Source organism: Eschrichtius robustus, chromosome 9 (genome assembly GCF_028021215.1).
Source record: "Eschrichtius robustus isolate mEscRob2 chromosome 9, mEscRob2.pri, whole genome shotgun sequence".
NCBI lineage: Eukaryota > Metazoa > Chordata > Mammalia > Artiodactyla > Eschrichtiidae > Eschrichtius > Eschrichtius robustus.
The window spans coordinates 108614016-108636780 of record NC_090832.1 but is presented as its reverse complement, the minus strand read 5'-3'; the positions used below and the strand labels follow the sequence as shown (position 1 = coordinate 108636780).

The following is a 22765-nucleotide window of genomic DNA, read 5'->3' as shown; positions in this document are numbered from 1 at the left end:
TAGAAACTAGGAATCTAGGATGCCAACTTTTAAGTTTCTTTCTAGGTCTTGAAGCCATGCCATATAAAAGATGTTTTGTTTGAAGACAGCTCACTTTGAAAAGACTGTCAGTCATCATTTATTGATGGACAAATATTTGATATAACTATAGACCATTCACATTGGAAGAAGACCATTCCACCCAAAGTGTACAACCATAACCAATGCTTCCATTTTTAAAAAGTTGGAGAGACTCATTCAAAATACTCTCTTTTTACTCCCAAAGTGGGTTAGGTTTGTACAATAGAAATATTGTGAAAATGTGGAAACCAGGTCACCAGAGATGTGTATCATAATCATCGAGTAACTTGTTAATATACATGCCCAGTTCCCACACCCACAAGTTCTGCTTCCAAAGGCTTCATGGTGGAGTCTATGGATCTTTATTTTTGGCAAGCTCCCATAGCAAAACTAATTTTAAAAACTGCTAATCTAAACTAAGATATAGTCATGTCTTATGTGTCTTTCTATTCTCAAGGCTACTCTGTGCCTGACACATGTCAAGACTTCATAAATATTTCTTGAATGTCTGAATGGATAAGTGAATGGCATCAATGAATCAATGAAATAAGAATGACTTCTGGTCATAGATATCACTGAGAAGGTGGCATTGAAGTAGTCCTTAAAGTATGAGAGGAATGTTTAGTTCTCCACCCAAAAAGAATGAAGCACTGAGCGTAGATTTTCATGGAGCATCTATAGGAAAATGGGCAGATATTTTTGGATTGGAGAACATCCAACCTCTCAACCCATACCACAAAAGTATCAGCCTACTCAGCCAGCAATTGAGGTCGACCCTAGTGATACTGAATTACGCTGAGGCTTTCAGTGCCTCATGGTATATGCGCATCACCACTGTACCACAAAAACTTAATTGCCATTTATAAAACGTATGATTTGTGATTAAGATATTGGAGGATATTAGATTTCCATTTTGACACTACGCTTAAATTGGTGTTAATTTAGCCATGCAATTTAGCATGAGACACACATAGAAAGAACAGGCAAATACAAATTTAGTAAAAATAGAAGTGGTCCACATAACCAATAGAGCATTTCCTCATAGGACCGATGCTAAGGACTTTAAGATATATCATTTTCATAACACCTGACAAAGTAATTTAAATTAATATGCATTCTCCTCTATCAAAAGTCCTATTTTTAAAAAAATGTTCTCATGGAAGAAAGACTCCTTCTCTCCGGGAATTTATGTGATATAGATTGATCTTTTGCTATGTTGTTAATAAAGTGAATTTGATCATTTAAATGTAGAAACGTACCCGAGGTATTCTTTGATTACTAAGATTTCAAAAATCAGAATTTGATGGACTATCTGAAAATAAATTGACATGAAAGTAGCCTTTATATTCTTAATAATGCAGAAGTGGTTTATATTTTTGTTCACCAAGAACCAAACCAGGTCAAAACATTTTAAAATCTATATTTAAAGATAAGTTGCATACAGTAAAGTACATGCATTTCAAGTGTGCCCTCAATGAATTTTCACATATGTATACACACAAGTATTCACAACCCAGCTCAACTCAGATCTTTTCATTTACTTGATACAAGTTTTACATATCTCTCCTAAGCAACAGAAATACTTAGGAGATTGTTTCATGTATGTGTTCTTAAAAGAAAAATATTACATTCTATATTTTATTTCCCCTTGAAAATGCATAGAATTTTATTTTTTAATTCCTCAACACACATTCATTGGGTAATCATTACATGTCAGCCATTGTTCTAAGCTCTGAGAACACAACTTCGTAGTGTAGTAAGGATTCTGCTCTCCTGGAGCTTACATTCTAGGCAGTAGACAGTAAATAATCAACTAAATTAATAAGAAAATAAATAGGAATATTTCAAAAGTGATCAGCTGTAATAAACATATTAAGAGTAATGTAATGAACAGAAATGAGCAGTGTGGGGGCAACATAAGATTAAAGACTCCTCTCAGAGGATAACATTCCAGCTGAAATTTGATGATGAGAAGGCCCACGTAAAGCTATACAAAGGAGGAAGAGAGTTCCAGGCAGAGCACGAAGAGCCTAAATAGAGAGCAGACACAGAATGTTTGCAAAGTCTGGACCACAGTTTGGGTTCCCCCCAAAACAGAGGTTGTATCACAGGCTTAGGTACAAGCAACTTATCAGAAGTGATGACAAGGAGCCAGCGAAGGACTGGGGGCCAGGAGACAGAGCAGGGCAAGGTCAAGGGAAGGGGAAGTTATTGCATCACTGCTCTAGGTGACAGGGGCTCAATTCTGCTGGAGCATCCTGAGAAGCCCACCACAGAAGCTCTCCAAGAAGTGGGCAACTAAAGGGTGAAAGGAAGAAGCATTTTTCCACTCCTTCCAACCACCACTGGTTGAAGATTGTCTCAGGGACGTTAATGCTGCTCTTTCAGGCTGTGTCTGCCCAGGGGACGAAGGAGCCTGTGTGAACTTCTGAGCCCAAGGCAAAAATGATCGGCACTCTTGTGGTGAAAAATTGGCAGAGTGCGGTGAGCCTGGGCTCCCAGGGAGCTGCCCAGGGTAGCTGCTCCAGTCAATGGAGCCGAGGGGACTTGACATGGCACGTCCAGCGTGACTAAAGTAGGAGGACAATGAATCAGAGGGAAGAGGGGCCAGATCATGTCCAGCCCTGTGGGCTCTGGTTAAAAAAAAAAAAAAAAAAAAAGGTTGAATTTTGTTCCACATATAACAGGAAGCCATTGCTTTAAAAGCTGGGGAGGGTTGTGACTGATTACTAGCTGAAGGAATCCATTGGAGAAAGAAAGATGAATACTATGTTATGATGTGTAGCAGGAATTTTTTACAGAGTATGACCTTGCTCAGCTGAGGGGGAAAAACATCACACTAATTATGTTTAAGTTAAATGTTGGGTATATTTTGATATAAAATCAGAGACATCCTTGTAGGATCTAGCCTCTGCTTGGTTCTTCAAACCCCCTCCCCTATTCTGAACTCTAGGCAAAATGGCTGCTTCTGAGTCCTGGGATATGTCAGGCTGTTGCTCATATCTTGGCCTTCATATATGTTGTTCACTGTTTGAAACACACCCCACTCTTCACCTAGGCCAATTCCTTATTTTTTCTATTTCCATTTAATTATTAATTTTATTGAAAATTCCCTTCTGATCATTCATCTTAAAAAAGCCTACTGCTGTCCTCTCCTGAAGCATCTGTGATCATCTTTCTTAGCACTTAATATAATTTGTAATTTTACAATTAATTTCTTAATTCCTGTCTCCCCATTCAGATTGTATATTCAATACAAAATGGGGCAAGATCTATTTTATTCACCGCAGTACCTAGCAGTGTCTGGCATAGAGAGGTCATATTTGTTGAGTGAGTGAATAAATGAATGATTCAAAATGAAAGCAAACTAGCTCTGGCTGAGGTGTGGCAGACTGGGTAAAAGGCCTGTCCTTTTGTCCTTCAAGGAGGCTTATGGACTCTCTTCAAGGAACTTCAGTGCAAAACCAAACACAATGTGACAGCCTTGTTTTTGGCAGATGGGATATCTCTGAAAAATATTTGTATGAAGCTATTTATTGGAGACTTGAGTGACACCTTTTGTAAAAAAACAAAGCATCCCTTAAATAGTCCTATTTTATATATTACAATACACTTTCATACCTAGAGGTTTCATGAAGGAATTGGGATTGTCATTAACAATACTTTTTGAGAACAAATGACTCCTGAACAATTTACAGATTAGCTAGTTATTTTCACCTTTTAAAAAAAAAAAGATAACTCGATTTTAGATATCAGAGGTTGAAAGTAGCTGCAGGATTTTTCGATTAAAAGTTCTAATGTGTCTCTTCTTTCTAGTGTGAAAGGCTAATCAGTTTCAGGAACATGCTGACATAGGATTAAGATAAATTGTGCCTTGTCTTTTAAAATCCTGTAGAATAATCAACCTCTCTAAGTCCCAAGGAGAACAATAGCTTCCTACATGTGATTAAACTAGCAAACAAGTCTTTGTCCTTTGACCTGCTTTTTTGGCTTCTATTTTACTTCGATTAGACTTAAAACAACTAAGATAAATGAAGATTTTCTAACCCATTTTACACTTTCCTGTAAATAAAACCTATGCCAGAAATATAACTCTATTATATGAGTAATAGAAATAACTTCGTGCTGAAGACTAATACTTTGCATATATGTGCCATGGAGGGGCAGAGGGAGGAATTAACTTTAAATGAAATGAATTCGGAATTGAATTCAAGATTTATACATTGAGAAAAAGGTATTAAAATATATGTCTATTCAAATCTATTTTAAGTTGCATAGAAAAATGTCATTCAGTTTGAACTGATTGGAGAATTTGCACCAACTAAATAACTCATATATGTTAGTCGCCGGGAAATCTAACTTTTTTACCAGGAAATATTTCAAACAAATGAAACAAAACTTCAAATAAGTTGTACTAAAAAAATAAAAAGAAAAGTAGCCTCTAGCTTTCAGAGATCTGCTCCATGCCATAACCTGTCTCAGAAGAAGGTTTTCTGAACCCAGTAGGTAATCCCTTTCCAAACCAGTTCTATTTCTGTGCTTTAGTGAGCCTAGCGGTTTTGGATTTGTCGAGTGAAGCAATTTAGGAATTGCTTCCTGCAGATGGAGATGCATTTTATGGTGAATCATTGGAGTTTTAAAAATAATAAACTCCTGGGAAAGGGGCTTAAAATGATCCCTCAAATAGCAAAATCTTATGGAGCCAATCTGATGGAATAATTGAGGGGGAGAAACTAATTGAAACTATTGAAACAGCAGGAAAGTTGACTGTTCTGTTTTTTTATCCATTTAATGTAAAAGAAAATCGTTAGATCTAATAGAGTGTCCCAAAAAAAGTGTTAACTAGGCATCAATACCTTTTAAAACTACCCTTTACCGTCCGTAAGGTCACTGAACTGAGAAGCTCGCCTCTAGCTGCAGCACCTTTTGGTGAAGGCTGGCCATTGTACAGGGTTTTCAAAGAAATAGTCCATTTTAACGTCGTGTCAACCAGTTCCAAGGAGAGATTTAGTCTTTTCCAGGACAAAGAACTTGAAAACTTAAACTTTTAATTGAAAAAGCCTGAAGCCACTTTCAACCTCTTGTATTTAAAACTCAAATTATCCCTTTCAGGATTAAAGGAAAAAAGAAAAAGGAAAAGAAGCACAGTTATATCAAAGGTAGCAAAGCAGTGATTTATTATCAGTAGTTCTTTCTTCAGGAAAGCTGTTTTCAGTTCTCTGACCTTTGTATCTCAGTTTTATCAACTTAATACAAAATAATACTCTATAATCATGCCCTAAATATATGTAAATTTGAACCCTAATAGAATGAGTTTCCAGATAGTACTGCAGTTAAAATAAAACCACAGCCTTTCTACTTCAGACTTAGTTTAAGGTGGGAACCCTTTATATTTTATCAGTACATTCAGTATAACAATAAGCTAAGGGGAAATATGACCCCAAACAAAAGACAAATGTGCCCCAGCTTTGCTAGGGCCAGTCTCTGTTTAGTCCTGCTGTCCCCTTAGAACTCCTCCCAGATGGTTCATTTGATAATGAATTATCATTATCATCACCATTGTCTGTAGAACAGTTGTGTGAAAAGGAGGTGCAATGCTTTCTATCTGGTCAGCTCTCTCCTACAGGCATAGCTTTCACCTTCACAACTATCCCCAATAAGCTCACCAAATTGCCCTTGGGAACAACAGCTGTTTCATGTATGCTAACTGTATCTATCCAAAAAAAAGTATGTGTTCATTTAAGCTTAAAAAGAACTTTCCCATACTGTGTTCCCACACACACGGGTATCTTTTCATGCAGTGATAACAAAAGTAAAATGGACAAATACTTTAACGTAACCTTTCTCATTTCACTGACATGGTAAGTAGCTGATCCAGCACTTTAAATTCTTTAGCTGTTTGAGTCAAAGTTTATTTTCCTTCAGCTGCCTCTCCCTCAACACCAACTAGCATTGTAATCCATAGGTTCTCTTAATTTTAATCAAAATCAAATTATTTTTACATTCATACAGTTTATTTTGACACTACATCACATATTCACTAGGATATCCATGGATGCTTCAAATAATATACATGTAAAAATGAGCTCATTATATATTCCCTCTATATTCCAAATCTGTATACTTCAATTCCAAGAATGGCATCAAAATCTATGCCATTGCCAAAACCAGAAAACAATCATCAGGTTAGCTAAATATTTTTCCTCTAAGCATGTATCAAACCATTTCTCTCCATACCCACTTCCATTGGGTTTATCTACACTTCTGCTTGGATTTCTTTAATAACCTACACAACTGGCTAATCTGTGTATAACTCGAGGCCTGGCAGGAGACAGAAGCCACATAGTAACTTAGGAAAGTTGAATATGAAGAATTATTAACAAATAACAGAGTATTAACTCCTAAAAGGTAAACAATGCATTAAAGAGTTTATGTATAGTGGATGTAGGGAGCACTCCCTTCTTCCAGGTCTGAGGAAGAATACTCAGGGAAGGAACAAATTTGGAGCACACACATACACACACACACACACACACAAACACACACTGGTGGGTATTTAGACCACCTTACAGAGAGTGTGGCCACTGGATGTAGAAAAGTTCACGAAGGTGCCACAGGCCTGAAATGGGAGAGGAAGATACCCACTGGGTGCTAAAGAGGCTCCCAGGAAACCGGGCAGGGGCACTGCTGACTCATCCTCTGGGATGTGAGGACCTCCCCAAGAAGCCACCCACAGGGCTGCTGCTGAGCCACTAGGGTGCTGCCCACAACACCAAAGGGCCAGCAGAACTCACTGGAAAACCATACTTGGAAGCACTGCTGAAACTTGCTGGGAGTGAGCACTGCTGGGTGCCCCCAGCAGCAGTAAGAAGAAGAAAGCACATCAGAACTAGGAAAGAAACCCCCCTTCCCTCAGTGTCCCCCCAATACATTTTCCACACTGTAGCCCTGAAACCTAGCAGGATTGCGGGCCTTCCCAGGGACAGACCTCCATGTCCCCCACCTCTTGTTTGTAGAAAAGCTTTAGCCTCCTAGGCCTTCCCCGAGTTCCAAAGAGCACATTTAATCAGAGAATTGAGAAAATGCAGAAACAAAGGAACATTTTCAAACAAGACAAATTAATAATAGTTTCATCATAAAACAAAATCCAGAACCTTTAGTTCCTCCTCAAGGACTATAGATAATATCCTGAGCCATGTCCTTGAGCTGTTTTGCAGATACTAAAACCCCCACCAGGTGGAAAAAGTTAACTGCCTGCTGACCACCAGCATGTAGACCCCAGACTGGTTGGAGCCAGAAGGCTGATGATTGAGATTCCCGACACATCATCCTGTTCCCTCACCACCAACCAATCAGAAGGATGTATGTGAATGGATCACACACCCCGCAATCCTCTCCCTCACCTGGCCTTTAAAAACCCTCCCCTGAAAGCCATCAGGGAGTTTGGGTCTTTTGAGCATGAGCTGCCCATTCTCCTTGCTTGGCGCCAGGCTGGGTGCCCTGCAACAAATGCTGCACTTTCCTTCACCACAACCCGGTGTCAGTAGATGGGCTTTCGCGTTTGAGACAGTAACAGCCCTAGAATAAAAATTCTAAAACATAATATGATTACTTCTGTGCCCAAAATCCTTCAACTGAGTAAAAGGAGAGAAGGGTGGAGAAGTAAGTGCAGGAGATGATGTGGAAAGTCAAGCACTGATGTTGATGACTGAAATTTTAACTATTGAGTAAGAAATGAAGTCATCTCATGTGAGTATGGGTCACAGGGCTTAGAGACTGGGAAAGATCTGAACAACCGTTTTGTGGAAGGAGGAAAGGAGTCAGATGAACAGAGAACGTGATCTGGACTAATGTAAATGTGCAGGCTATGCTACAGCGAGGGAGCTGCACAAGACAAAGACTTGAACTGGACTTGGGACTGAGGAAACGATCTCTTGTACAGAGTCAGTACTGAGTGGCAAACTCGATATTGTTCCTCATAACTGTGTGCCCACTTTTTATATGACCTTCAGAATTATAAGCTAAATATACCATGTGGTTCAAGGGATAGACACTAAACATCTTGCCAGTCAATAATATCTGGTCTGTATTGTTCAGGACACTGACTCTGCATAAGGAGATCTGGGACAGTTCCAGACGTCACCTTCTTGTTCTAGTGGCAGAGATGTAAACTGTAGTATAAAAGCAAGCCTGCATAAGTATAAGAGTATAAAAGGCAAGAACTCCTCTAAATTTCTTGCTTTTTTCCCGAACCCAAAATTAGAACATAAAGATTTGAGGAAAAAGAGGACCTGAAATAAGTGACAAATTGCAAAAAAAAAGAAAAAATTACATTTCTTGTTGCAGATTCAACAATGTAGCAGAGTCCATAAAAATGTTTCAGTGTTCATAAATGTGTGTCTTTTAGAGTTGTTATTTACTATTCCTTATGTTTGTGAGGAATAAATTCTCCCCCACAGCAATTTTGTAAATAGTCCTTAACATTAGAAAAGAACAACCATCAACATTGCAGGCCATGTTTCCACCTTCCGACAACAGTTGAACTCACTATGCAAATAGCTGAGTAGAAACTGTATGTGTGTGAACATGACTGAGGTCAGGGGAGCACATGAAACAACAATTTGTTGGCTTAAACATTTTAAGAGAATTTTTTGTTTCTTTTTAGTAGGAGTTAAAATAGCATTTTAAAAGCTTATACCAACTCTCTTAGCCTTAAATAGCCTCCAAATAGGCACATTATCTTTATAGGAAATTATCTGAGAACTCCAGAGCTTCATAAGCATCGCATTTACTGATAACATTATATTAAATCCTGCCCAAAATGCCCTTATGGTGCATGGGACTGGAAACTGACTAATTTTGCAATGAACACAGAGTAAGAAAACTAGTCTGAAATCATTTCTTGGACACAAAGTCTAATCTCAAGACCCTAAGATACTTTTTTTAATTGGGGGATGTATGAAATGATGCATTCTAATGCACAATTTTATTTTCTCACCCATCAATATCTTTCTTTCCCAGCCCATTTCTCTTTATTGTTTTTTTCCCTACTTCTTTGCATACTTTTTTTTTATATTTGGTAACAGCTTTATTAAGATATAATTCACATATAATTTGCCCATTTAAAGTGGACAATACAATAATATTTAGTATGTTCAGAGGTGTATAACTATCACCACAATCAATTTCAGAACATGAAAATCACCCCACAAAGAAAACCTGTACTGTTAAGCTATTACCTCCTAATCCCTCCACCTCCAACCCAGCCCTAGACAATCGCTAATCTATTGTTTCTATAGATTCCCCTATTCTGCAAATTTCATATAAATTGTTTTCTGTCAGCTGATGGACATTTGGGTTGTTTTTGTCTTTTGGTTATCATGAGTATGCGATGAACATTCATTATGAGTTTTTGTGTGGACATATGCTTTCATTTTTATTGGCTTTTTGCCTAGGAGTCAAATTGGTGCATCAAATGAGACCACTTCTCTTTGTATCAGATTCCATTCTATAGCTCTTATGCCATCATTAACTGATTCAGGCTCAATTAATTGTATGTTTCACCTGTGCCCCCTCTTTTCCCTAAAATATAATGAATAACTAATCAGTGTCACATACTGTGCTAGGCACATTTTCACACATATCTCATTTAATTTATTTAGCTTATGGCAACTTTTACTATGTTAGCTCTCTGTTTGGGGTTTGATATTTTCTGAGGCTCCTGCCTTGGAAGCAAGGCTTTAACTCCATTTCATAAGGACAAGTGGGTCCAAAGCAAAAGAAATGGAAAAGATGTCTCTTGCTGGGAAGGAATTTCTGATCATTTTTCTTTATCAATGAAGACCTTTTGTAAAATGCACCATAGTTTTAAGAAAGAGAAGGAGGAAAAGAGGGAGAAAAAGAGAGAGACTATAACATAAATTCAAATTTTCTTCACAAAATACCCATGAGATAGAATAGGTAGCTCCTAGAAGAGGAAGAAACAAAAATATTTTATATCTTTTGTGAATTATTCCTGTTTTATGTATGTTTTATATTTTCTTCACGTGTGAGTCTGTGACTTTTATTATTGCTCTTATCATTTTCCATCTTCTTTATTTCTGCCTTTAGTAAATCCTTTCCATATAAAGTAAAAAGCTCCTGAAACAGAAGGACATTTTCTCCGGCCTCTCTGTTCTTGGGTAGATTATACAGACGATGTTTCTCCTAGTTCACTTTCCAGACCACCTTAAGATAATTTTCGTTTTGATTTTTTTCTATTATTTTCAGGCTTGGCTACTTTTAAAAAGTAAAAGTTAAAAATGAAAAATGTCCAGTATGATGGCATGCCTTGTTGCAAGAAATAGCATCCTTTTAGGTAGATTTGTCTTAGAGACAGACAAAACAACTATGTGTGGTGCTGGGACAGCAAGTCCCCACACACAGCTGAAAACTTCTTTGAAAGGAGTTCAAAAATGTGAAGGAATTCTGGGGGTGGGGGGATTGCTCTGTGGTTGTAGTTTGGGAAATTCATGAAGGCAGAATGGCAGTCCCTCTTGAACCACAGCTACTCAGGATCTCTTTTGCATTCTTCCCTAAGCCTGTGCCGTGTGTTATAAATAGAAGAGCCTATGAAGAGAGATGGGCTCTTTTTGCCCACAGTCATTTTATTTTTTAGAAGTGTCTAGAGACATTATTCATAAGGATTCATTCCTGCACACTTTCCTGCTGAGAATCTCCCTCTCTTGACACTGTGGGTGGTCAGCTTTGAAATCCACTAATGATCTGTGAGATACAGAGAGTGCAGAAAGAGTTATTTATTTTTCAAGTTAATACATGAGGAGTCCTTTTAGTTCTAGAAGGTTTGCAGGCATCTGGCTGTGCTATGTAAATAGGGAGCATCCTTTTCAAGCCAGTGTCTTTGATTTTGTTAGTCAGCTAAATTTTCTAAAGATAATTTTTAATAACCATAGAGACTTAATGACAATCATTTGATATGCTGACTGTATTGTGACTTGTAATCAAATACATTGTAGCAGTTATAGTGCAAAATATACAAATGTTGCATACACTTAGATGGGTGGGTTTTTTTTAAGGTTTAAAATGAGTGATTTTTTCTGCTTCATGTTGTTGTCAAGTGTAAAATATACGTGCAATAGACCCTATATGGCACTAGTAAAATAAAAATCCTCTAATCTTTGTACTTTGATGGGTAAATATCATGTTTTCAGATGTATGTTAGTCAAAAGTCAAAATGTTGCCCCAAAAAAGAAAGAAAATTATAATGCCCTGGCATCCTGCTAAGAACACAATAGTAACTAGTGCCCATCAAGCTTTTACTCTGGAGAGAAAATTAGTCTCAGGAGAGCTGGTTTAAGCTCAAATAGGCTATGCAAGAGGATCACCTGATAACATTTTTTAACTGCAGAATCTCGACCTCACCCCAGATCTCCTAAATCAGAATCTCAGAGAGCACGGGGAGCTCAGGAATGTACATTTTGAGATCTCCACGGGAGATTCACTGGTAACATTATGTAGTTCAGGCCAGCTTTTAAAAGCCACCGACATCTGAATCCATGCATTACAGAACTAAGACCTTAAAATCCTTGCTACTACCTAAATTCTCTTGTCACATACACATGCTATGCCTTACAGAGACTAGTTCATGCACTTATGTTGTCTCCCCAACAAGAGCAGAAGCAACGCTTATTTATCCCATGACACATGGCTCTGTCAGTGACAGAAGATACTGGTTGACAGCAGTTGGCAATAAATACGGTATTCTGGAGTACAGGTAAAAGCTTCCCCAACATCTAAGTTCTCTCCCAAAGCTACTTTCCATTCAGAAGAGTGTCCTGACCTCCTTAGAGGAAGATTTGCAAAACAGTTTTCTAGATGGTTTGCATATTCCATGTGGATAATTCTCCCATAACTAATTAAACAGTGCCCAATAAATTCACAGCAATGTTACAACATCTGGAGTAAACTGGGTGAGGGAGGGTGACATTGTTTTAATCATTATCCAAAAATCAACTGTTACATAGGGTCCTTCAACCTCAGGGCACTCAGTTTCCTTGTCAACACTGCCATTTGCTTCAGGGTGTAGAGAGGTATTGAAGTGAGTTACATGACAGCAAAAAGAGCTGACTTGCTAGCTTCTGAAGAAGTTGGGATTTAGTAATGAGATCTTTGGCAAGATCTAAATAGGAGTAACTTTTAGATTCTGGTGTGACACAGCTGGTAGCAAAGATCTATTTTATTAAAACTATTGGTGAAGTAGCTGGCTCTCCAGGAAATCTTTTGGGATTTGAAGGTACAATTTGAAGTGAAGTGTATACAGGTACCATCATCTGGCAAAATCTCAATTCGTTAAAGCTGACTCTTTCTAATAACGTACTAATGAAATACCAAGATGGGTCAGAGGGCTTTGGACCCTTGCCCTTGGTTAGCCAGAGAAGGCATTTTCCCCTTTCATAGAGTGTTTTCTAGAGAATTTTTAGTTCACTCTCTGCTCTAGCTGTCTACTGATGTACAATGCACACAATTGTCATCTTCTCATGAATTTATACAAGCAAATTCTCCCAACAGCTGATGAAAACAAAAAGGAAATGAGGCTTGATTTATCAATGGAACATGATTAAAATTAGTGTTTTCCTTGGTTTAACATAAAAGCATCTTAGGTTAAGTCTATATGATTGATTATATTAAATCAATCAATATTTAGATTTGTTTGACTTTCATATATGTGGTGTTCTCCTTTACTATAGAAAGATAAATTTGATCTAGAATGCAGCTTTCAAGAGTGTTATACTCCTACACTTTGTCCTAGAAAACATATGCTTAATGCTGAGCTTTTAACTCCAAGTTAGATGGGTGGGGGCAAAGTTACATTAAATTTATCCATAGCCCCAAACAACATTAAGCTCCTAATTAACCTTTAAGTCACACCAGAAGGCATCTCTGTACCTGTCAGGTGGTCTGGCTATTCTTTCACCACTATTTTCAGGCAAGAAGGCACAATATTGGCTCAAGAGTCCTCAAGACTTTGTTTTGTTGCCCCAAAACAGAAGAGTTTGTCTAGGGTGGTGACATTGAATTTTAATTTTTTTCCCAACTCTAGAAACCTATGAGATTTTCTACTATTTGTAAACTGCTAAGCAAGTTGCCGTGAAAGTTATAAAATGAATAAATTACTGATCACTTACAGGATCACCTTATGTGTTGGCAAAATCTGAAGGTCTCAAAGCCTCACCCCACCAAAGCCAGATTTACCAGCTGCCTGATACATACCTTCTCCATAGTGCTTCACCCCATTAACGTTGATAAATAATATAAAGTATAGACATTTTTGGAAAGGGAAACCTCACCAGATTTCCAAGTCGGATATTCATTAGTATGAAAGAATATGATACTTTCCTGTGAGCAAATTTATTTTGGACTAAGGGGATTAAAAGATGTAAGGAAGCTATCAAGAAACCAGAAAGATGAGAAGGACAAGAGAACAATTACATAGTGTTGGAATTACTTTTCTCTTAATTAGAAAATCTACAACTAGATTGGGAGGAGGCTGTCATGAAGATAAAATATGTTAGCTTCCTAATTTTCAGGGTGGTCCTGGCACCTACCCTTAAGAGTTAACAGTCATGTTTAGAAGATAAGATGAAAGCAGGAAAGATAAAAACCTAGATCCATATATGGCAAGGTACGTGGTGGACCGAGGTAACAAGGAGAAAGGGAAAAAAATGGAAGGAAAGAACATCAATATTAAATGGACTTCATTTTACTGCAAGTGACAAGACTGCAACTCAAATTGGCTTAAAAACTAAAAGGGGGTTAATATACCTAGCTTATATAACTGTTGTGTAATTGTTGGATCTAATACCCAAATAATATCATCAATAATCTATCTGTCTCCCCCAGTCTCTAATATTTTTGTTGCTACATATTAGTTATTTATTCTCAGCCTCTGGATAGGCAGATGCCACCAGCACTTTGGCCCTGGGGTCCATCCTGCACTAATCACTGTGATTGACACCAAGAGGTGGTCTGCCCCTCCCAATCAGGGGGCTGAGATTCTTGAGGGCTGGGGGTCTGGAAGGGAAAACTAAAACTACTGTTACTTTAAAAGGGGAATAGATGCAAGGAAGGCAGAAACCACAGATTTAAGTCACTCTCCCCTCTGGAGAGTGTTTCCCCAGCAGGTGAGAGGAGTATTTTTCCTGAGCTCTTCTTTCACAGGTGACTCTGGGCCTGGGGCACCAAGCCAAAGTCTAAGCTGGAGAGCTGTGTAGTCATTACAGCTCCCCACTGTGCTTTACTTTCCTAATTACCAGAAGGGTGGCTCTCGGAGGACTTGTGGAGAAGGTTAGCCCCAGCTTGAAATTCTCCTCTGAGCTTGGAGCCTAAAATGGATTTTTCTAGTAGACATTTGAAGCACTTTATTGAGGCAACACCACACCTATTTAATGAAACTCTGAAAAGGCACCTTAGGTGAAATAAAAGATGAGTTAAATCAAAAATAAAAATAGACTGCTTAAAATAGAATGCATGGCTTTGGACAATCTAAAAAGCCATTAATCTGCTTTCAATGTAAAGTACACAGCTACAAATACTTATAAGTTTAAAAACACAGAAAGAGAAAGAGAGAAGAAGAAACTCCACTTACTAGACAAGACACAATTGTTAATTTAATTTGTGTGTGTGTGTGAGTAGAAGATCATTTTTTGTTTTCTGATTGGTTTTATAATTGCTTTTCCCTTCTCAGTGATAGTGAAACTTGGTTTTGTGACTGTCCAAGGCTGTACTCGGGCAAGCAGTGCCAGTTTGCAACTTGTGAAAGCAACCCATGTAGAAATGGTGCCACCTGTGTTCCTAAATCTGGGACAGACATTGTCTGCCTCTGTCCGTATGGAAGGTCTGGTCTCCTCTGCACTGAAGGTAAGAGCTTTTCATTATTGGGCACGAGCACAGGTAGAAGGGGGTGAAGAGGAGAGAAAGTCACTCAGAGAAATCAAAGACAGTACCTGACTGAACAAATCCATCAAATCCTTTCCTTGGTTCTTTTCAAGTCAGTCAAGACAACACCCATTAATGAGATGGATCACTGAGCAGGTATTTCTCATACCCACTGAGTAATTATAAAGGAGGTAATAAGTTTTCCCTGAGGTTAGACTATGGAAAATCTCTGTATTATAAAATCTCCAGGGCATTCTAATGCTCAAAGAGTAGCAAGGAAAATCAGGAAAATACATAAAATCAAATCATTTTACATCATTTTGGCAAACTGACGATATAATATTAACAAATCTATGTATTATAGACAAGTTTTTTTCATTTAAAGATAACAAAACCCATGACATGGTTATTATATCCCAAGAAACTAAATCAGAAATACAAGCCATGTTCCTCGCTTTAGGAAAATCCAGTATGTAGAAACCCTATATTACAAAAATGTACAAGAAGCTATAATATAAAATAAGAAGCAAATTGCCTAAGAATTTAATATTTGCTTTGATATACAGAAATGAATTCTGTAAATATTTTCAGAAATAATTAAAAGTATTTGGTATTAATATTGAATCAACTCAGGACTGGACTTATTTCATCTTCATTTTCACCATAAAGATAAAAAAAAGTTTACCCCTTTGACACTAGTGGTATTCGTTACCAAATTTTAGACTAAGGCTCCCAAAGTGAACACAGACCCTACATCTTGGGAAACACACACAATGACACTAACACGTCCAGACTATACTGACTCATCAAAAACCTGGGGCCCTACACCTGAGGCTACAGGCGTGAAAATTGAAACTAGAATAAAGAAGAACCCGTGACCAAAAAGTATTGACAGTTTTGATACGTACGTCTTTAAAGGGAAGAGAACAGACTTGATGCATAGCTGAGAGAGGGGCCCCGCTGTGTGCGTGGCAGGACCACGTTAGACGTGAGCTTTATCTTTGCAATGAGCATCGTAGACAGACGGAACAGAAGTCTTGCCCTTCCCTATAAAAACCTCATGCTTCTTAGACATAATCATTCCATTTAGATAAAAGCTATTGGAAAATGTAATTGATAGCAATAAATTTGATTACTAAAAGATAAATCATCAATTTCACTTCCTGCTTGAAAATGACTGACCATATGAAATAAGAAATGAAGATTTATAAGAATATCTTCACGTATTTACAAAAAATTCTTGTCTATTCCCCTCTCTTAGTCTCATTAGGGTTCCAAAGATGCAAAGATTTATGAATCATTGAGACAGAAAAGATCACACCAAGTTTATTAGGCTCTTTGCCTCAGTGTCAGTAAGAAGAAATTCCTGCATGCTCCCATCCAGAGGAATGTCTCAAAATAATTAGCCTATCCATTATTGTTTCCACAAATGTGCCAGATCCGTTTGAGAATCCTGCCCTTATAGAGCTTACCTTCTGACTGAGAAGATAGAAAGAAAATAGAAACGGCTCGAGACACAATATAAATGTTATGAAGAGAATTATGAAGGAAACAAGGATGAAGAGAGTGGCTGGGGAGGGGTTGCCAATCTCACCCCATGAATGACTCCAGGAGAGGCGAGGTCAGTGCTGAGTCCTAAAGAATAAGGAGGAAAAACAAGTCTCCAGGCAGAAGGTCCAGAAAATGGAAAAGCCTAAAGAGAGAGCCTGAGCCTTTTGAAGAATGAGAGGCGCTTGCACGGCTGGGGCACAAGGAGCAAGGCTTAGACTCTGTTTCTAGAGTACTTAGGAAGCCATGGCGGGCGGGTTTCAAACAGGCACATGGTTTATATGTATTTGCTTAAACCATTTTGATTTTAGAGATTGATTTTAGAAGGCTTCTCTCTCTGATCCTGACAAAAGATAATTTTGCCTAAGACAAGGGTGATGGCAGTAGAGAATGAAATAAGTGAACTTGAGGTCGGTTCTGGGGATAGAACTGGAAAGTTACTGGAAAAGTAAGTGTGAGAAGGGCTGAGTCAAGAACAATGGCTGGATTTCTGTTTGTTCGTTCGTTTGAACTGCAGGTAGATGGTGACACCCAAATCATTGCTTGGACCATTCAGGTACCAACCTGACCTCCAGGGGGTTGTCCAGAGCATGCTGAATATACATTTATTCATTAGAGAAAAGTGTAGAACAAACCAGTTGAGCATGGTTCTTGCCCAGTTACAACTACACATGAGAACAGGCACAGAAAAAAACTGAGACTCCCTTTCTTATCTTGGCCTTTTTGTTAATACCAGAGGATTAAAAACTCAGCTTGTTTTATCAGCAACTGTGTTTGCTACATATCACTTTTCTTCCAAATTATAGCCATGTCTGCCATGCTAATATATTCTTTGGGGGATAATAGAAAATATAACTATGACATTTCCTACCTTGTTGATGTTTCACTGGGGAATTCGTTCCCAGTTGATCACAGCAGCGCTGATAGAGATGAACACTGGAAATGGAAAGCTCCAGCTGCCTTCTTCTTATAGTGCTTGACTCTCCTCAGCCACACTTCCTGTGGCCTGTTCCTACCAGGAAAAACCTCTTCATGTTTTCTTAACCACACGCCTTTCTAAAGACAAAAGGGAGATGCTTTCTCTTGTCTCTTGCCCTCTTGTGTCCCCTCTATAAATATTTCTTAATTTACCTTCTCCTCCCAACCTAGATCATTCATTGGACACAGGCTTTGAAGAAAGCAGCACCAGCCTGATTGCAAGTCCAGGCCCTGCAATCGGTATGCTGGCTTCAAATCCCCATTCTCTGCTGACTAGACAGCAGAGTGATCTCAGGCAAGTCACTGGGTCTCTCAGAACTTCAACTTCAATGAGTATAATAATGGAACCTACCTTAGAGATTCAGTGAGAATTAAGTGAGATCATTCATGTAGAGTGCCTAACACGTTACTGATCATATAGAAAATGCTTTTGGAATAAAGTAATGCCATTTGCAGCAACATGGATGGACCTAGAGATTATCATACTAAGTGAAGTAAGTCAGACAGAGAAAGACAAATACCATATGACATCACTTATATGTGGAATCTAAAATATGACACAAACGAACTTATCTACAAAACAGAAACAGACTCACAGACATAGAGAACAGACTTGTGGTTGCCTGGGGGTGGGGGGGAGGGAAGGACTGGGCGTTTAGGGTTAGCAGATGCAAACTATTATATAGAGGATGGATAGACAACAGGGTCCTACTGTGCTCTAGCACAGGGCACTATATCCAATACCCTATGATAAACCATAATGGAAAAGAATATAAAAAAGAATGTATGTGTATATATATATATATATTATATATATATATATATATATATAAAATATATGTATATATATAACTGAATCACTTTGCTCTAGAGCAGAAATGAACACAGCTATAGTATACAGATATACTATACAGTACATCAGCTATACTTAAATTTTAAAAAGGCTTTGGTTTTTTAAGGGTGTCAAGCCAAGATTCTCACATGCACAGTGAATTGCCACAACTTAACATGGGAGAGGAGGCTGGATCTCCATCCCAGCTAAAAAGGAAACTCTCTAGGATGTCAAAGGAAATCAAAATTAATTTCCTTTTAAGAATTTTTCTAAGTTGGTGACACTCTTTGCAGCGACTGGAGACAAGCCAGGGTATCACAAAATCAAGGAGGAAAGTGGCACCCCAGTGACACAGATAATCAGCAGGCTGTTTAAGGACATGATACCTCTATAAAGCAGCTTAATGTCAGGTTGGCATTTTGTGATGGCATACTTCAAACAAGTGTAATTTTATGTCATGTAAGCTTGTGACTCTTGACAACATCCACTCTGATAAGATCCAGCTTTTTCTCTCCAACTCAACAGCTGCTTGATTGCCCTGCTGTTCACCTGACCTCAGTATCCTTCCTTTCCCACCATGTTTAAATCCTGTGTTTTCTAGCTCCTGGTTACAAAGAAGTGTTGAAAATATCAAGCCCAATCCCAGACGGAAGTAAGGAGATAGTGGTGACTGTGGCCACACAAAAAAGCACTCGGGAAAGTGATTGCACTTGCTCTGGGTTGAAGGCAACACTTGAGAAGTCTGCATTTTCTCTTCCTCAAGAACTGAGGGAATTGTCTTTCCTTTTGTTCAGTGGGAAGGTGCATACCTCCTGCCTTTCACTTTTTTTTCTATCTGTAAAGAAAAAAAATTAAATTGACACATATAAAAAGGCAGCAATTAAAATAAGTATATGTCTCAACATACACCAAAATGCTTGTGACAAGTAGCCTTGATGGACTCCTGCCAACGAATCCATTGACACATGGATTAGCACATTTCTTCTGTTTATGCAAGAGGCAATTCCAGCAGAGCAAAGTCACAGCTACTGTTCCAATAATATTACAAGTACTTTGTGTCTATAAGCAAATGAGTCTTTAAAAATATATACCAAAGTATCCGGAAAATATTTTCCAGTGAATGTCTTTCATTAGGTTTATATATATCTATAATTAATGCTATAATCTTTCTCTAAAGGCATTATGCTTCCTACCAATGATTGGTGTTGGATTTAATTATCTATATGTACACACACACATACACAAATACATTCACACACACACGCACACACCCATCGATTAAAAACAATGAGATAAAAAGGTATTTTGGGGATTTCCTTGGTGGCGCAATGGTTAAGAATCCACCTGCCATTGAGGGTGAGACACGGGTTGGATCCCTGGTCTGGGAAGATCCCACATGCAGTGGAGCAACTAAGCCTGTGTGCCACAAATACTGAGCCTGCACTCTAGAGCCACGAGCCACAACTACTGAGCCCTCCTGCCACAACTACTGAAGCCCGCATGCCTAGAAACCGCGTTCTGCAAGGAGAGAAGCCACTGCAATGAGAAGCCCATGCACCACAACGAAGAGTAGCCCCTACTCCCCACAACTAGAGAAAGTCCACGTGCAGCAACGAAGACCCAATGGAGCCATAAACAAACAAACAAATAAATAAATAAAATTTATTTAAAAAATTAAAAGGTATTTTGACTTGGGGAATTATACCAGTTCTGGCAGAGTCTGCTAGTTGTTTAACCAATATATTCTCTCTTTTTTTGTTAATACACCCCCGATTTTATTAGGAGCAGTAATGTACCCAGCTGAAATGCCTCAGCCTCCCTTAAAGCTGAGTGCAGCCATGGGACTAAATTGTGAACAATCAGATGTAAGCCGAAGTATTAGAGGACTGTATTAACCTCTGGAAAAACTCCTTAAGAGTGGAATGACCCCCAACCCTCCTTTCTTAAACCTGGAATGTGGATGAGATGATTCAAATTCCAAAAATCATCATGGATCACAAGGCAACCTTGAAAATGGAAGATACATGCTAGGATAGTGAAGCAAAAACATGAAATAAGCCTAAATCCCTGGTAACTATAAAACTATCACACCAGCCAGGGATTGCCCACCATCAGACTTTTGTTAATGAGGGAGAAATAATCTATTTGGCTTATGCCTCTGTTATTTTGCTATGTGCTATCTACTATATGTAGTTATACCTAATCCTTACTAATACAATCAGTGTCAAAATTTCCCCAAACTTTATAACCTGATATGTTTTCTCAAATATTTCTGATTTTGTTCATAAGCTCTTAGACTCCTTTTCAAAGAGAGAAAAAATAGAGGATTTCTTGTGTTATCTCATTTCATACTATAAGTTTTAATAAATTATAAGTTTATAAAATATATTTTTCAACCCAATGGAAGCATGGTATGAACATTATTTCAATATTATAAAAGAAATATCCCAAGGTAAGCAGCAAAATGAAAAACTCTGTTTTTCCAAATTAGACAAATAATTTAGAAAGCAAATTTTAGATCTTATTTATGAAACATTACCCTTCTCTTAAAACTACCCCCATGAGACAATTTCTAACAATCACACTAAATAAAAAATCAAATTCGTTTGTAGATTTTCACATTTCAAATTCTAGTGAGGCATGCATCTGTTATTGTCTGCTTTTAAGCAGAGAACAAAGACTATTCATCGAACTCTTCCTAATTTTTTGCCCCCGGAATTCTGTCAGTAAAGCGCTAAACTCTAACAGCCAATTGTCCCTTCTGTTCATTCCAGGGCTTTGTCATTGTCTAGCAACCTCCCAGAACTCTCCCTCCCAACACTAGCATATTCTGCTTGTTAAAAATGTCTTTAAAATGGATCGACTATGAACAGAGGCAGAATTGTCTCTCCTGAATGTATTTATGACAAACTGACTTCGTCAACCGTGTGTGGAAATGTAACCTCTGCAGTTTGTCCTGAGCTCACCAGAGAATTTAACTTTGCAAGTTTGTCAGTCCAGGCCTTCCCACAAAGAGTTGATTTTTTTTGTATAAAATGAATACTGTCAGATCCCACCACACCCATCAGGTTATGCTCAGTCGGGTTAAGAGCTGTGCAGCTGTGATGCCCCTGCCAGCGACAAGCAACAGAGAGCACGAACACGTTTGTTGTACATTTAAAAACTCTTCACAGAAAGGGACGATTGATTAGAGTCTGAGTACATTTGCGCTGCATCAGAAACTGCGAAGTCAACACTTTGTAAAGAGGCAATGAAATTTATTGATTATTAAGAATGAAATAAATAGGGAGGGAGGTGCCACTGTGTTATGTAAATTGCCCACCACTCTATACACTGGAAGCAGCTATCCAGTTCAGGGTTTGTGTTTGTTTGTATTCACAGATGTGCTCATATTTTGTCTTGTCTAATATTTTGTCATCCCATAACTTTAAGCTTGTAAATGGCTTCCTGTGTTCCTTAGGATGAGATAAGAACTGCTTAAAATCATGTACAAACCTGACTGGACAGACCCCCACTTATCCCCAACGCCCCCCTCCAATTCACACTATTTTGTGATTCTCTTGTTTTTTAATTTTTTTACTGAAGTATAGTTGATTTACAATGTTGTGTCAATCTCTGTCTGTACAGCAAAGTGACTCAGTTATACACTTATATGCATTCTTTTTTTAGATTCTTTTCCATTATGGTTTATCACAGGATATTGAGTATAGTTCTGTGTGCTATACATTAGGACCTTGTAGTTTATCCATTCTAAATGTAATAGTTTGCATCTACCAACCCCAAACTCCCATTCCATCCCTCTCCCTCTCCCCCACCCCTTTGGCAACCATAAGTCTGTTCTCTATGTCTACGAGTCTGTTTCTATTTTGTAGATAAGTTCATTTGTGCCATATTTTAGATTCCACGTAGAAGTGATTTCATATGATATTTGTCTTTCTCTTTCTGACTGACTTCACTTAGTATGATAATCTCTAGTTGCATCCATGTTGCTGCAAATGGCATTATTCCATTCTTTTTTATGGCTGAGTAGTATTACATTGTACATATGTACCACATCTTCTTTATCCATTCATCTACTGATGGACATTTAGGTTGTTCCCATGTTTTGGTTGTTGTGAACATTGCCATGAACATAGGGGTGCATGCATCTTTTTGAATTATAGATGTGTCTGGGTATATTCCCAGGAGTGGGATTGCTGGATCTTATGGTAATTCTATTTTTCGTTTTCTAAGGAACCTCCATACTGTTCTCCATAGTGGCTGTATCAATTTACATTTCCACTAACAGTGCAAGAGGGTTGTCTTTTCTCCACACCCTCTCCAGCATTTGTTATTTGTAAACTTTTTAATTATGGCCATTCTGACAGGTGTGAAGTGGTACCTCTTTGTAGTTTTCATTTGCATTTCTCTAAT

The 22765-nt window shown here is 38.2% G+C and overlaps 1 protein-coding gene across 1 annotated transcript in view; it reads left to right on the top strand.

Moving 5' to 3' along the window:
- The window catches only part of EYS (eyes shut homolog), a 1820808-nt gene that overhangs the window by 1632002 nt on the left and 166041 nt on the right, over positions 1-22765 (top strand). Inside the window, exon 34 of the mRNA XM_068550856.1 lies at positions 14804-14976. Coding sequence (XP_068406957.1) covers positions 14804-14976 — 173 coding nt within the window. The remainder of the gene's footprint in view (positions 1-14803; positions 14977-22765) is intronic.